General features: G+C 42.3%; 1 protein-coding gene across 1 annotated transcript in view; it reads right to left on the reverse strand.

The window, feature by feature from the left end:
- LOC103469710 (uncharacterized) overlaps positions 1-16773 on the reverse strand; it is a 32264-nt gene that overhangs the window by 9839 nt on the left and 5652 nt on the right. Inside the window, exons 3-6 of the mRNA XM_008417575.3 lie at positions 15495-16721; positions 15291-15363; positions 11456-14392; positions 8683-8808 (exon numbers count right to left, since the gene is read on the reverse strand). Of these exons, the coding sequence (XP_008415797.2) occupies positions 8683-8808; positions 11456-14392; positions 15291-15363; positions 15495-16720 (4362 nt within the window). The 5' untranslated portion in view covers position 16721. The remainder of the gene's footprint in view (positions 1-8682; positions 8809-11455; positions 14393-15290; positions 15364-15494; positions 16722-16773) is intronic.

Genomic DNA, 16773 nt, shown 5'->3' on the forward strand with positions numbered 1-16773 from the left:
AGGATTAGCTTCAGGCTGAGATTTGTTCGTCATGTTTTTGCCAATAAAGCTGTTGTTTGAGATCAGATATTTGTCACTTGGAGGTTCTGAAGTCAGCAACTGATGTTATTGATTATGATGGGACAGAACAGGCGCAGGCAGAGCGCCCTGCGAGAAGGACTTGAAGCCCTTGAACTGCTTTTTTTTTTTCTTAAAATTTGTCACATTGTCAAACTTAATATTTTATTGGGACTTTATGTGGTAGACGTACATGAAGTAGAGAATGTTTGTGTAGTGAAAGACAAAGAAATGGCCTTTAAATTTTTTATTTTTATAATATCTTTAAAAGTAAGGCATGCTCGCCTTCTGAGCTTAGACAGACAATCATGTCTTCCCTGGTTTGCAGATGTACCAAACTCTTTCTGTTCTCAGATAATTTATCTGTGAGATACTTAAAGCACCAGATTTTATTGATGGGTATCACAGTAAAGGGAGGATGTATATAAATGGAAGCCACACTTTTCAGATTAGTTGTGAAATATTGAGAAACAAGGTATTATTTTTCTTCCACTTCTCAATTATGTGCTACTTTAAGGTCAGTGAATTAATGTGACTAAATGTGAGCAAGTTCAAGAAATACAAATACAACTGCAAGACCCGATGGTGAGATAGCTATGCTAACAGATGAGGTACCTAATAAACTTTAGTTAGTTGGTGTGCACCAATTGCCTGACCTGCAGATACCAAAGTTTTGGTCTTAAAAGTTGCTAAATATAGCGAGTCACAAAGTTGGCAAAAGTGAAGCGACTATCGATAATATCAGTCTATTAGATTGGTTTCTCATTTAAATATTGACCGATTACCAAATTTCCAAAATGAAGGGTATTGCGGCCAATGTATCTATGTACCCTTACTAACTATTATACATCACATCAGGGTTTCTGCAGATTTCACCAACTCAAATTTAAGACCTATAACGCCAAAGAAATGTACAAATGTCATCCAACCAACTGGAAAAAAATTTGCACTTACCCATGATATAGAAAGACATAAAAAAGCTAGCTAGCAAAGGTATGTTAGCATATGTTAAAGTTACAGAACACAATTAAGATGTCTGAGGGTGACCTTTAACCTTTAGCCTGGTAGCCCTGTGAGGAAAAAACAGCAGAATATTTACATAGTCCTGCCAAGACAAAGTTTAAGTCCTGTGATTACTATAGTAAAGACCAACTTACTTAAAAAAAAAGAAATTGAGACATTTTAAGACCATAACTTTTGATACATGACTTTAAAGACTTTTTAAGGATTGTGGATCAGGACTTACTGGACTTTCAGACAATCCTGAAAGTCCTGATGCTGCTCCCAAATTTAACAAGTGACATAGTCAGGATTAGCCTGAACAGCACACCATTCCCTTACATGCAGTCGCAGCCTTTAAATCCAACTATAATTAGTTGTTGCAAATTTCCAGTTGCACTTTGAGGTTAAACACTGTTTGTACTCTTTATACCCAGCTACTGCTACATTTCCTCTGCTCCATGACTTTAATTAGAGTTTTCCACAAGCTACCACTTGTACGGACATGCATCCTACTGCACAACATGCCAATCTGGTTATCTCATGTCAAAGTGATTTTATTTAATTTTATAGTGTGCTAACAAGACAGAAGTCACATCAATCATATACCAAAATCCTGGGGGTATGTTAGTGTAACTATGACAACCCAAGGGCCTTTCTTTGAATTAGTACCAAACAAAACGTCAGGATAAAACACAAGAAAAAGACTTCAAAGTCTTACAATTGGATCCATTCCAAACAGTAAGCAATTATTTTTTCTTTGCTTGAATCTCTGGCCCTGTCAAATTATCCACTTGCTGATGGGGAGCTCTGTTTTGGCCAGAGATAACAATAACAGCTGTTCATGACTAAAACCAACTAAGACACGGCAGACATAACTGAGAGCCACACTAAGCCACGGAAACACCACTTATCTTTAGGAACTGTGAGTCATACTGGGTTGTGCACCAGTTGAACAAATACAGTAGGTGCCAGCTTATACAGAGCAGTAGTTTCACTTAAATATACCACCGAATAGACCAGTCAAAGGAAATAGTTGAAATTAAACATTCTATGTTTCTGGGAACTTTAAGTAGACGCACCTGGAAATAGTCTGGTGAACAAAATTGGATGATATTTTAGCTTGACCAGCTCTAACAGGTGACCATTTGGTTATAAACTAAAAAAATAAAAATAAAAAAAATAAATCAAACATCCCATATATTAACACTACCACTGTTCTGTGAGGAAATTGTTACTAAGGAAGGAGGACTCGATGTAATGTATCAGCAAAATATTTAAAAATGAAGTCTAAAGACACGGAAGCTGTAAAAGACAATTTAAAATGAGAGAGCTGGACTTATTGTCCATTTCTTGTTATGGAACCAGCTTGTTTGTTATAAAAAGCGGTTTCCTGCCATTGGACGTCAATTTGTGGCTGCTATTGGGACGTTTCAGTGGCGAAGGAGCAAACTAACTTGACGCTTACGTAAATAACAGGAAGGTGTAAATATCATCAAAATTGCTTTCAATCTGGCAAAAGCATTCTTTTAGAAATCTTAGCTTAATTATGCTAAAAGCTTACATAAGACGCTAAAAGATGGTGTTAAAACCTTTAACTCCTGCGGGCAGAATGACTACAGTTCCTATTTTAAACAAAAACCACCACTGACTACATTTGGTATCGGCAGTTCAAAGCCTTACAAAAATCAGAGATCCGAAATCTGATTTCCTTAATTTTGAGAGATCGGTGATCGGCTGAGAGGCTTGATTGATAGACCAGCCCACTGGGTCATGTCTGCACATTCGCAGTTAAAAACAGTCACACCACTTAGTGACATTCTTGCTATATTTAGCAACATTTAGGACAAAAACATTGGTATTGGCCAAAATCGGAATCGGCAGATTGTTTTTTAAAAAAATCAATGATGGGTAAGTGACATGAAACCTGCACTCGGTGCATCCTTGTCTGTAAGTATGACAACAATCCAAGTAGTAAAAAAGAGATGAAGAGATGAAGGCAGTGAAAGCAGCAGATGCGAAGAAAATATGTGATGACAAGCAGACGGGTGGAGCAGATCACAGCAGATGTAAAAGTTCTTGGCATGCTCAGTGAAAGATCAAGAAGCCTGGGAAGGTGCAACTGCTGTCACATTGACAAAATGTCATTAATTTAAATAGCTGTGAGCCACATTGACGCATTCCATAGCATTTACTGTAAACAGGAATCAAAAGTTAACTTCTCTGTGTTTTAGCTGAGTGTGTGTGTGCGCGTGGGGTCTTACGGCGATTGGGGTGTTGGGCGCTGTGCGTCTGCGCAGGGACAGACGCTGCTGGCTGCGCAGCGAGAACCTGCGGATGGACTCCCTGCTACGCGAGGCCAGGGAGCGCAGGGAGTTGGTCCTCTTGAACCCCCCAGCTAAGTCCTCCCCTCTGCCTTCCCTCTCCGCTGAGCCGGAGAGGAAGCTGAGAGCTCCGTGAAAGGAGCGCCGCACGTTCCCCATCCATCCCGACACCTGAGAGTGAGCCACCGACAGCTTGTCCCCGAGATACTCCATCACGGCCCACGGTGTCCGAGCCGAACCCGTGAGCTGAACCGTACCTCTTGCTGCTGCCGCAGCAGCTGTGAGTCATCAGAGTCCGAAATGCGCTGAGGAGACGGCAGTCCGACGGTCGGTGTCCTCAGCGCTCACTGACGCATGTTGCAGGGTTGACACTGCAGCAGCGGGGAAGGTGACGGAACGACAAGAGGGCTCGTCTGGCGAGTGGGGATGCAGCGGAGATAGAGCGAGTCGGTCCGCGACCGTTGCAGGGTTGAGACACTCCCCTGTTTGACTTCTACGAGGCCTCTTCACAGTCTAGTCCCACCGGAGCCATCAGGACTCCAGTTTCAACTCATCGCTGTCCAGGCTCCAAGTCGTCTGCCCTGAGTGAATTTGCAGAGTTCTCTAACGTCTATTTCGACGCTCGGTATGATGTGATTGGCACAGCACCCAGATGAGTATTTAAAGGTTAGTCAGGGCCAGAACTTTGAAGTGGTTATGAAGGGCACCGCTCCGTGGGATCGCCCTGGAACAACTGCTTCAATGTCCTCCAACAGGTTTCTAAGACACGGCTTCAACGCGCAAAGTAAACTACCGAGGCATTGTCAGATAGATTCCTTTTCTTTGACTGAACTCTCTGTAACAACCGCGATGATCCTGCAGCTGCGACTGCTCTTAATTTTAACTGACCAAATGATTACCCAGAGGTGATACTGATCTATTTATCCTCCCCAAAAAGTCAAAGTTGAAAAATCTGTCCAATTGGCAAGGCTACATCCTCAAAGTGCTAATGTAAGCTGCGTAGAGAAACTGAGCAAGACAGCTGGTGGCGAAGGGAAAAGCTGCTGTAGTCATTCGTATTCCACAGGGGGAAAACCAGAGGGCATCCACTGCGGGTAAAGAACGAAAGAGTGCAAATGGAGTTGAAGTCCGATCGAAAAAAAAAAAAAGAACGGTTTCTTCTTTTAGCTCTCCTCTTGACTTACTCTGCAGGCAGGTACAGGCAGGTGAGAGGAAAAACGCATCAATGTTTCCTGCTCACTGTGCCGATTGTTGCAGGACTCACCGTCAAGGAGAAACTGGGTGGAGAGAGGGAGTGTGGATCGGATTCAGAGAGAGTGAGAGAGGGAGAGAATGGGAGGTCCTTGATTCAGAGCAGGAGGGGGAGGAGGAGGTGATATATGTTCTGCGGTGCTCAGCCACTCCACTTGGGTTCAGCAGCAGTCAAATGAAGGGAAACAGCCAGACATAGGACGAAACAGAGACAACGATCTACATGTGTCTTCATTATGGCAACGTTAGAAAGCAGAGGAAAAAGTAGATTAATAAAAAGAAAAAAAGAATGGTGGTAAAACCTGAATACTAAAAGAAAATATGAAGATTTACACAAATGAAGACAAGAGATTGAAAAGTGAAGAATGAAAAGGAGATTAGATTTTTTTTCTTTGTCTTTTTGCTCAACCAGTTCGACAGCACAACACAGACAAAAGGCAAGATCGCCAAGGGCAAGTAATGTTTGTTTAACTCGCAAGTCGGAGTCAAAACTCATGCAAACATTCGAACAAACCCTCCTGACAAGGAACATCTGCCAATGAGCAGCTGGCTTCTGCTGCTGCGGTGCATAAACCCAGAGAGGGCGAGTCCACCTAACAGAGTTAACCTCTGAACAAACGGGAGCAGCAGGGCTTCTAAAAGCTCAACATATGCCCTCTGCAGGAAATCGGATTTCTCTGAAGTGCTTTCCTTCAAGAAAGTGACCTGTAATGGTTCTCAGTTTACAAAAACATAAACTAACAGCTCTAAAAGCTGTATAGATGCTTTTATAACCAGAAATTTTTTATTGTCACAACTGTGAAGCAAAACACTACCAATAAATATAAAGATAATAAAATAATAATAATAATACAAATATTTGAAAATGGAAAAAAGGAAAAGGAAATACTATCTTATAACATGTTTGCGGTTTCTTTGGGGTGAGAGAAATCAAGACAAATCAGGTAACAGGAAGGCTGAATGCATAGCAGCAAAACTCTTCTGCTACGTCCTTTTGAACTTGAAAATCAGATATTCTCTAGGAGATATACACACAAAGACTGCATCCTCTAGTTAGCACTGCTATCTGTGCTAACCATCGTTAACATGGCAATTTAAAATGTCAACTCTAACTATTTTTGCAAAGCCCAAAAAAGTAGTAAAATAATGTTCATTGCCAAATGAGTGTGCATTTATTTCTGATTAACATGTTGGACAAAAAAGTTTCAATATCTAAATATAACTCTTTTTTTTAGGCCATACTTTTGGTATGTTTCTTTGAGACAATAGAAGAAGGGCAGAAGTATGGAAAATCTAATATTTTCAATTTAAACGTTCTTTTTTTTTTCACACATATCCATAGTGGAAAAAACAAAACAATACTTCTATAGCTTTCAAGACTGCATGGGAATCAAGCAATTATAAGCAGCATAAAACTTTACAGAATAAAAACAACAAAAAAACCATTGTGATCACTGCATCTCTGATCCATGTGTTAGAATTAAATGACATAAGAGCAAAGATTTCTAGCTTAAATATTAAACTTCTTTGGGTGTAACATCCCCACAGCAAACTTTGAATTTCAGTTTTTCTCGTCCTCCTGATGACATCATCCTCTTGGCGGTGACTCACAGCTGCTCTCACTGCTTTCAGTCTCCTGACCTCAACACTCAGCACAATCTCAGCCACAAACTCAAGCCAACAACGGCACCAGCAATGTGATGCGGCCGACGCACATTTAGGGTAGTTTCCAGTGTGTAGATGTGTTCAGTGAAGCCCCTTAGAGAAGAGAAAGCGATCAGCGACTTACCCAGAGGGAGCCCGGACTCAGACAGCAAGACCACACGTACAGGAGGACTCTCAGCACGGAGTCCATCTCTGCTCTGCCGCACTCCCAGCTTACACTTAAAGAGCTGATGTCACCGTACAACCCATCAACCCATCTGACTACATTATTTAAAAAAAAAAAATCATCTGACCTCATGGGTGATAATATTACTGGTACTGATAGTAAAAATAAGATTAATAAGAAATAGCAGGAGCTAATAAATATGCTAAATGTGGGGTTTGGAAAAAGTCAATAAGAGCTCGTCTTAAAAAAAGGAAAAAAAAAAAAAGAAAAAAGGAACTGTTCAGTCTTTCCTGGATGATACTTACGATGGAGGATTAAGGCCAGATTTTTTTTCTTTGTTTTATTGAAACTACGAGAATAAAGTCATAACATGACAATCAAGGTATAATATTTTCGGAATAAAGGCGGAAAAAAGTTGTAAAATGACTAGAAAACCAGTTGTGTTTTAGTAAGAGCAAAGCTTGGATATTGTTATCAAGTTCTGATGTACCAGTTTGTTTAGTTTTCTTCAAAATAAACTCCGTAGTTTGCGCAACCATTTCAAAGTCCTGATAATAATTTGATGCTGATGTGTTAACAGATTAAATATGTCCCGTTTGTAAAACCAATACTTAGGTATAACTTCACAAGACGATCAACATTCATTCATTTATTGTTTTTTGTGAAGGCGTTTTTAAAAAAATACGACTTCATTCTACTAATATATTACGACTTACCTGAATAATATCACTCAGGTAATATTATGAGTTTATTCTTGTATCATTACTACTTATAGTATTATGACTTTTTGCCGTATTATTGCAACTTTTACTCGTATTATGACATTTTTCTTGTATTGTAAAGACTTTTTTCTCAATATTATGTCTCTTTGTTGTAGTTCTATAGTCTTGGATTATTACAACTTTATTCTTGTATTACTATAACCTTTTTTCCTCATATTACTTAATGCAAGTTTATTCTCATGTTATTTCCAATCTTACAACTTTATTCTCGTAGTATTAAGACTTTATTCTTGTAATTAAATTTTTTTTGTAGTACTCTGATACATACTGACGTCGGGTATTGATTTAAAAAAAGAAAGAAAACAAAAGAGTAAAATTGCAGGTTCTTCAGTAGAGACGTTAGTGTTAAAACCAGCAAAACACAAAGGAAATACAGTTATTAAACACATCAAAGCATTTGTCCTTTGCCTTTATCTGCATTTTAATCTGATCTCATTCTTTAGTTTTTAAAAATCATATCTGATCATATCTATTTTCAGTATTTAACCTGCCAAACACCAACTGCAGCAGTTCAAGAGAAAATTTTGATTTTGGTCTGACTGACAAGAGCATCTCCAGAAATCCCTTTAACGCAGCTAAAATACACCAGATAAAAACAAATACTTTTTTTTTGTTTAACAATTACCAATATCCAAGCAACACACTTTGTCTAACTAAATTCCAGCATCTAACACTATTACAATAAACTTTTAATCCCATTCTTCAGCAGTCAGCTGCTAATCTCACCCACAACCACTAGATGGTGCTGTTGACTTGACCAGAGGTCTGGATCGCAGCTGTGTGTCATTGTGCAACTCAGTACATTAGAGGCCTTCATATTGGGCCTACAATTACAGTGTCGATATCAAAGAGCAAAACTTAACCCACCTATCTACAGCCAGTTACCACTTCAATCAACTGATACGTGTGCGGAGGTAATGAGAACAGCTCCAACTGAGCAGCTATTGTTTACTCATCCGAGACCTAAATGAGGAAAAAAGAAAAAGCAGCAGCTACAGGGTTTGATGTCAAACAGGTGGAACCAGAAGAGGAACACACTCACACCAAAGTGTTTAGGACACATGATCGTGACTGGCCGTTTCTCTTCAAAGGTTTGCAGGCAGCTTCCTGTTAAATTAGCGCTGATAAAATACGGCTAATAATCATTTGTCTGTTTCAGTCTGTAGGAACAGGCGGCTATGTGCGCCTGACCCGCTTTTGCCAAGAGCATAATGGCTCACAGGCGCGGCGATGCCTGCGACGTTAGTCATCGGTTCGGCAAATTTTAGCAGCAATTATCCTGCGTTGACTATTGTCTTTAGTGTTCAGACAACACAAAGGTACACTGTACTAAACCATCAAAAAAAGCATTGCTCACATCTGGCGAGCTAAAAATAGTGATCTTCGAGACGGTGCTAACATTCAAATACGTCCGTTTTTATATTCAGGCGTAACTCACCGAACCGTGATGGTCCAGCTCTCGGTGGGCGCTGCGACTCCTCATCCTGAGGAGACCTCCCTCTGCGGCGCTGCTGGAAGGAGCCGATCTCCTCGACATGCTCCGAGAGCGCATCCGACTCAGCTCCTGATGGCCAAACAAGGACTGCAGTTAAGGCCTGAAATCATCTTTGATGCTCGAAAGTTATGAACTATAAAGATAAATCAGCTTCTCAATTAGTTAAAATGAACATGTGGTCATATTTTCTATATCAAATGATAGTTTTATTAAAAAGCTGGTTTATTGGAGTAATTCAAAGTGTTTTAATTTAATAAATCTGAATCATTACACACACAAAGTGACATATTTCAAGTATTTATTCCTGTTAATATTGAAGATCATAGCTTACAGCTAATGAAAACCCAAATTTAAGAGTCTTGGGAAATAACATAAGAACAGGGATGTTACGTTATGATCTATTGGGTTGCAACAACAATTATTTTAGCAATTGTTTCATCAGTTATTCTGACGAGTAATTGAAAAATTAATAAATTAGCACATTTTGCAGATTTTTCACTTATGCACTTAAATGACACTACACTATTAGAAATACATTGAAATGTGGAAATAACAAATTTAATTCCTTTTTTAAGAAAACAAACATTTTATTGTCTAAAATGCAACAACAAAGCATTCCTTTAGTGAACACTTGATCATTAGTAGCAAAGGTCGCATATGCATTTGCAAAGCTCATCCCTTTCTGCTCGACTTAACACCAATTTGGCAGTAGGGGCTAATCTGGTGATTATTGATTTTTTTATATCTTAAATAAAAAATATACATTTGTTTTGTACAGTTTTGGCTTGATTGCTGCTGTAAATATGTTGTTCTTTCAGCAAATGGCCTTTTTTTAGGGTCTGTATATGGCAGTTAATTATTTTATTACTGAATTTGTTGCAGACTATTTCATTAATTGATTCATCATAATTAATCATTTCAGCTCCAACGGCCTACAGGACTGCTGACGTTGTCAAGCCAACGGTAACTAGTCCTTTCCACCAGGAGCTTCAGCTACAAAGGGGCATTGCCAAAAAAGTTGACCGCTCACCGAGTATAAATTAATGGAAAGTTGAGTGGAAGGAAAAAGTGCTAGAGAAAGGTCCAGTAGCAACAGAGTTAAACGTTTCCAATCAAAACCCGCTTTTTTGCTGCTATATTATTGAACAAATAGACATACGAGCTCAACAACAAATATCTTTATTGTTTTTAATCTTTTATTCAACCATCAGATTGGTGCAAAGTGCTGTTATACCTATTCAGCTTTCAAGTGCTTCAGAAACCCCTAATCATTCACGCAACTTCTTTAGAAATGTGGACTATACAGGCTGATTCTAGCATTGAGGACGTCTGTGCTGCTGCAGAACGTTTTGCATTGAAAAGCTATTTTAGGCTTGAATAGTTTCAGTGATAGCCTAAATAGTTTCAGACTATCACTGAATAGTGATAACAAGGTATACAACTTGTTATGTTCAAGTTGTGAAACTATTCAGACTATCACTGAAGAGTTATAGTCTGAGTAGTTTCACAACTTATGTTCAAGATGTGTGCACAACTTGAACACAACAATAATCTTTTCCAGAATCGCATCAGATAGTTTTTTTCCAAGCAAAAATGAACCCAAAGTGGGACAAGAGAGGCAGCTTCATGATCACTTGTGTGTCTGATTTACGGGTTTACCAGAAACGCACAAACGTTCCTTTGTACCTTTGTATGTAAATAAATGTGATTAATTCCGTTCAAATTTTTTGAAACATTAAAACCTATGTAATTAATTAATCAAAATTAATGTGATAAAGTTCTGGCCCTATTTTTTTTTTTTACCTGTTCAACAATAAACCAAATATGTAAAACTTTAAGGAAATGAATAGTCGTCTGCTTTTTGTAGAAAAAGGGATTTGTAAAGACGGGAAGATGCAAAAGATAAAACGCTTCAACCTGTCTTACCTTGTTGAAAGAAAGGTATACAACTCCCTAAATCTTTTGTTTTGGTAGATTGTTATGGTATAATTTTTTTTTAGTTTTCTCTCAGTAACAAGACAGATCACTCTTTAGTCTTCCTGTGTTTTATCAAGTTTAACAATCAGGTGCACCTAAATCTACTTTTAAAGAAAATGGAAATTGTTGTCCGATTTCTACACAGTAAAGAGGAAAGAAAAAAAAGAGGCAGATGACGATGAATGTGTTCCAGTTAATCTTCTTTTAAAGACGTTTCCAAATTGTCGGTGAATGATGATGGCATTTGACAAAATATTGCCTGTTTCACATTTGGTTACTGTACTATGTCTTTAGAGCATAAAACACTTTGAACTACCTTGGTGATCAATCAAATGTACGATACAGATCAACTAAGACATTGACTTAAATTTGAGTGAATTTCACCCCAAAAATTAGTCACAAAGTGTCCGTTTCAGGGTATTATAAGCCTGGCGGGCCACCAGGCTTTACTTGTGCCCCCCACAAGGCCATTCATTGCTTATTTAAGTCTTTTTAAAATGTTTGCATTTTTTAGGACTTTATAGTTGGTGTCCAGGTGTTAATCTTCCAATCTTTCAACAACATATGGATATCAAGTGATATTTTCAAATTTCCTGTCAACTTTAAACAATTTTAACTCAAAAACACGACGGGTCGCTGATTGAATGACTGCCCTAGCACCCAACCACCGGGTTTAGCGAGTTTTCTGGGGGAAACCTTGCATCTGCAGCCACTGAGTGATCAGATTAATCTCTCTCACCTGGGATCCCTGGGATCTCCTGTGGCCGTGGGCATCTCTCCTTTCTTTTGGAGGCTGGGGCACTCTTGGGATCCAGATCTGCTCTCCGAGGCTACTGTTGGAAAGTTCATGAAGAGAGTTCCTCGTTTGTGGCTCTTTCCCTGAAAGAGGAGACAAGAAGAGGGGTTCATCCAGGAAAGCAGGCCTGTGCCGTTGTGGGCTGGGATGCCTCTCCTCTTGTTTGAGGAGAAATTGTTCTGGGCTGAGCTTGTTGGACGCTCTCTTGGGTTCCATCACTGGTTTGTCCACCGACATCTCAACGGGCCGCAGCTCCCATGGATCCTGAGGGGACATTGTCCACACTGGACTCGAGAAACCTGCTGAAGTCTGTGACGGAGCTTTCCAGCTGACGTCTCTTTCGGGCGGGGACTGCAACCAAACCCCGAAATCAGCATCTAGTCCCAGAATACCAGAAGCAGGAAGCGAGTCTTTGCTTGGTGAGCCTTGAGCGTGAGACGTAAAGGAGTCGATGTCAAGAATCACAGGTTTATATGGCTCCCTCCATCGTGGTGAGACGTCACCGTGCTGGGGAGGCGCCAGAGACAGCGGCTCACTTCTGAGGACAGAGTCCAGGTCCAGAACTTTGGGTCTCAGAGCGGATGACTCCAACCATAGCCTCTCCTGCTCCTCCTTCTTCTGCTGCTGCTGCTTCTCCTTCAGTCGCTGTCTCTCAGACTCTTGTTGCTTGGCTATATGCCTCATTTTCTCCGCCTCCGCCTTTTCCAGCTTCTCCATCTCCAGCTCCTTCCTCTGCCGGTCCTTCTCCTGTTCTCGTCTCAGCCGCTCATTCTCAAACTGCTGTCTCTCGAAGTCCAGCTGCCTCTGCTTCTCCTTTTCCACCTCTCTCTGCCTCCGTTTCTCCCTCTCTCTCGTCTCAATCTCCAGCTGACGCTCGATCTCCAACTCCCTCTGTTTCGCTTTCTCTTTCTCCTCCTGCTCCAAAGCCATCTGTTTTAATTTTTCGGCCTCTTTCTCTTTCTCTTCCTTTTCTCTCAGTCTCTGCTTCTCTAGCTCAACTAGCTGCTGCTTCTCCATCTCTTTGAGCTTTTCCAACTGCTCCTTCCTCTTCCTTTCCTGCTCTCGTCTCAGCCTCTCATTCTCCAACTGCTCTCTCTCCATGTCCAGCTGTTTTTGCCTCTGTTTCTCCAGCTCCATCTCCTTTTCCATCTTAATCTCCAACTCACGCTGTCTTTCTTTCTCTTTTTTGAGCTCCCTTATTCTCAGACTTTCCTGCTCCACAGCCATCTGCCTTAATCTCTCTGCCTCTTTCTCTGCCTTCTCTCTTGATCTCTGCTTCTCTAGCTCAACTAGCTGCTGTCTCTCCATCTCTTTCAGTTTTTCTAACTCCTCTTTCCTCTTCCTTTCATTCTCCCGTTCTTTTCTAAGTCTCTCTTTCTCCCACTGCTGTCTCTCCAAGTCTTGCTGTCTCTTCTCCTTTTCCATCTCCCTTTGTCTCTCTTTTTCCAGCTCTCTCTTCCTTTCCATCTCTGTCTCCCTCTCCTTTTGTTTAGCTATTTTCTCAAGCTCTTTTATCTTCAGCATTTCCTGCTCTAATGCCATCTGTCTCAATTTTTCGGCCTCCTTCTCAGCCTTTTCTCTAAGACTCTGCCTCTCTAACTCAATGAGCTGTTGCATCTCCATTTCTTTCTGCCTCTCTTGTTCTTGTTTTTCTTTCTGGAGTTGCCGCTGTCGCTCCCTCTCCAGTTCTTGCCGTTTCTGTTTTTCCATCTCGAGTTTTTGTCTTTGCTGCTGCTCCTCAAGTTCTCTCTTCTCCTTTTCAAATGCTTTTTGCCTTTGTCGTTCAAACTCTCGTTGCTTCTCCAACTCCTTCATTCTTTCAAAGTCTACATGTATTTGCTTCTCGTGCTCATTCATCTTAGCCAGGTGTCTTTCTCTCTCCTGTTGCTCTTTTGTCTTTTTTAATTCCATTACATCCTCTTTGGTTTGTTCCTCCATCTGGGAGCTGACCTCCATGGACGGGACGGTGTTCCTCTGCATTAGTTCGTCAAACTTCTCTAAAGTGGGGGAGATTTGCCCTAATGCTTCTTCTAGAGAAGGGTTCCTCCTGGCTGAATAGATTTGTCCCTGTGAGCCCCCCAAAGCTGACCTCACAGATAGATCATTGAAGTGCAGATTGGCACCAGTGAGGCTTGATCCCACCCCTCCAGGAGATGCTGTATCTTGCATCTGTCCAGTCAAAGCGAAGTAGGTGGCCTTGGGTTTCTGCGGCTCTTCTCCCTGCAGCATTTTTAAACGTTTAGGGGCGGCTACATCCTGGTCTTTCTCCGAACCCGCTCGCCCCTTGCTTTCCGATTCCTGCGGGATCCCTTTATGCGAACCTTCCCCCTGATCGAAACTGGTGGTGGTCCACTTGTGCAAAGCCCCCACTCTGAGGTACCTCGGCGGTGGGTCGGCCACCTGTGCGGCAGGCCTGGCTCGTTCCGAGCGCCTGGTGCGGAGTGTCATGGCTTTGTCTTCCCACTGGGCTGCCGGGATGCTCTCGCTCACTGCTCGGTTCTCTTCAGCCGCCTGGACCGTGTCGAAGGCATGTGAGACCCGGAACGGATCCGATGGGGATGCGGGTTCCCTGTAGGTGGCTGTGACGAGGGATCCATCATCCTCCTCCTCCTCTTCCTCTTCTCTCGTGAAGAACACACCATCATCCTTGGGTGATTCGTCCTGCTCCATCATGAACACACTCTGCCTCTCCACAATGTTGTCAAACAAGGAAGCTCGCACTGTGTGCAACTCGCCACCAGAACCGCTTTCCTTGGGATGAGCCCACGGCAGTCCTGCTTCCGACCCTTCAGGCGTGAGGCCCTTTCTGGACTCTGATGGGGAATCCTTGAAATCCAGGAACGTCTTGTGGTCATTGGGAGTGGGTGTTGATTCCTCGGCCTGGAGATGAGGGAATATCCACACAAGTTAGATTATCCGTATTGCAAAAGACTTTAGAAAGGAAGAAGAGACCGTTTAAACACAACTCTGCACTAGAGCTTTAACAACCATTAAACCAGGAAATGAACACGACAAACAGAACAAGATGCAACATAGGAGGTCAAGTGTTTAACCCACTTTTATGTATGCAAACTTATGAACAGTGGATGAGTCACTGAAACTGCAACCAAGCCTTATTAAAATGAGCTTCCACCACTAACGTTTAAAGGGAAAATTTTAATTTAAATGACTAAGGTTTCACTTTTTTCCATCCATTTGTGACCTACATTTTCTGTCACAATGCTTGTTATCAGATATGAACATTGTTACTAGTATAAAAGTTATGGGGAATCTGTTGAACACATGAAGGAAAAAATGCACATAGAAAGTTAAGTTAATCTGTCAGATCTTAGAAGTCATTCCTGATCCTATGTGGAAATCAATATCAGCTGTAGGGTTTATTCAGACCTCAAAGGAGTTCCTTGGGCTTTCCAATTGTTCTGAATATGGGCTAATGCAATGGGTGTGGTCATGAGAACCTACAATAAATTCAAACTTGTGCAGCACATATTGTATGATTATTTACCCTGGGGTAAAGAGCAATCAAAATATTATGGCATTTGTGTCATTGCGAGTGCATATAAGCTCCTGACCTCAACTGCATGTCCAGATTTCAAATGGTAAACCCTTTATCCTGCCATTTCCTCCTTTTCTTTACATTCATCACACAATAGGCTCTAAAAGCGTTTCCTAAAACTAAGCTGTAAAAACACCTCTCACTGCTGTTGTCATTTGTCTGCTAAAAATACATCGAACCAAACAAGAACCCCGATACGGCAAAGCTTGACCCCTCTCTTACCCCTCTCTGAGACTCTTTGCTGACATCATGTCGATCCGCTGCCTCAAGGTCTGGTGAGCGCTCAGATGAAAACCTGATGAACATACATCATACGAGACAAAAGCATGCATGACAATGGAACTCATGCACACAAAAAAAAAAAAAAAAAAAAAAAAAACACTGAACAGAAACAAACAGATGAAAGAGAATAAGCGGAGCTCTTACTTTTTGGTGAGGTCCAGAGGCAACGGGCGGGGCTTCAGCACCAGCTTCGCGGCGGGGATCGGACTAGGCGTGGTATCCACGGTCAGCTGCTTGATGAGCTGCTTCACGCCCATGGACGATTCCGCCTCCGGAACCGGCTGCACTGGAGAGGGCGGATCGGCCGCCGCACCCGGAGAGGACGATGCATCGAGGAGGAGACTTATCCGAGACTTGATGCTCGTCACTGGCTTAACGTCCTCACTGTCCTTCGCAGCAGCTACATCCGCTTTTTGCTTGGAGAGAGTTTGATCAGCAACGCCGTCAGGACTGTCTGGTGTTGCGCTTGGAGGTGTTTTCTCTTGTTCTTGGTCCTGATCCGGTGGAGTGTTCGCTTTGGGGCTTTTCCGGTGCAGAGACAGACCGACAGACTCAAACTTAGATGTGAGATCGGCTGAAAGGGGTCGCCTCGCTACCCAGCGAGGAGCGGGGACGGGTGTCTCAGTTTTAGCCGGTGCAGCAGGAAAAATAGCCGAAACGGGTCTGGGTCTCCTGGGCTGCGTTCGCAGTTGCACGGCTGCTTCAGGAGGAGATTTGTTTTTTGCTTCTTCATCCTGCCCTGCTGCAGCAAGAAACTCCATCGATTTGGCTCTGGTCATAGATCCTTCCTTACTCTCACCGCTCTCATTTTTGACTGAAGTGGTTCCAGACCACTCAGCTGCCGAATATGTTTTAAGACTCTTGGAATAGGCCAAGTTCGACGCAGCAGGTTTTTGCCTCCCGGTCGGGATGGGGCGGCTTGATTTACTGGGTTCCACAGGATCAAGAGGAGGGACCGGTTTAAAAGGCTGGATCACAGGCTTGGCTGTCTGGCCAGTTTTCAATGAATTCGGTGTTCTGAAGGAAGTAGCAGCAGGACGGTAGGGGTTGGTGGACACTAGCCTCGCTGTTGGTTTCGGTGTGTTTGGCAGATCTGGCTTGGACCCAGAAATGCGAGTGGGTTCCGGGCGGGGTTTGGTTTGGGGTTTGGGGGCGAGTATGGGCTTAATGGTGGGGTTTTTCTCCACAGCGAACGGCTTGGGCGTGAGCCGAGGCTTAGGGTTTGGGGCAGGTTTGTTGGATTCCGACTCGATAGACGGCATCTCCACGGCGTTCTTTTTGCTGGAGTCAGTTAGGGGACTGAGGTGGAGTCGTCCTCCTGCCCCGGGCCCCCCGACCTCACTGGTCTGGACCTCCACCTGAGCAGCCATCCTTAACAACACATACACAAAAAGAAAAGGACTTTTTGAACTTCTTAATATCT

This window comes from Poecilia reticulata, chromosome 9 (assembly GCF_904066995.2).
Source record: "Poecilia reticulata chromosome 9, P_reticulata-male-v2, whole genome shotgun sequence".
Lineage (NCBI taxonomy): Eukaryota > Metazoa > Chordata > Actinopteri > Cyprinodontiformes > Poeciliidae > Poecilia > Poecilia reticulata.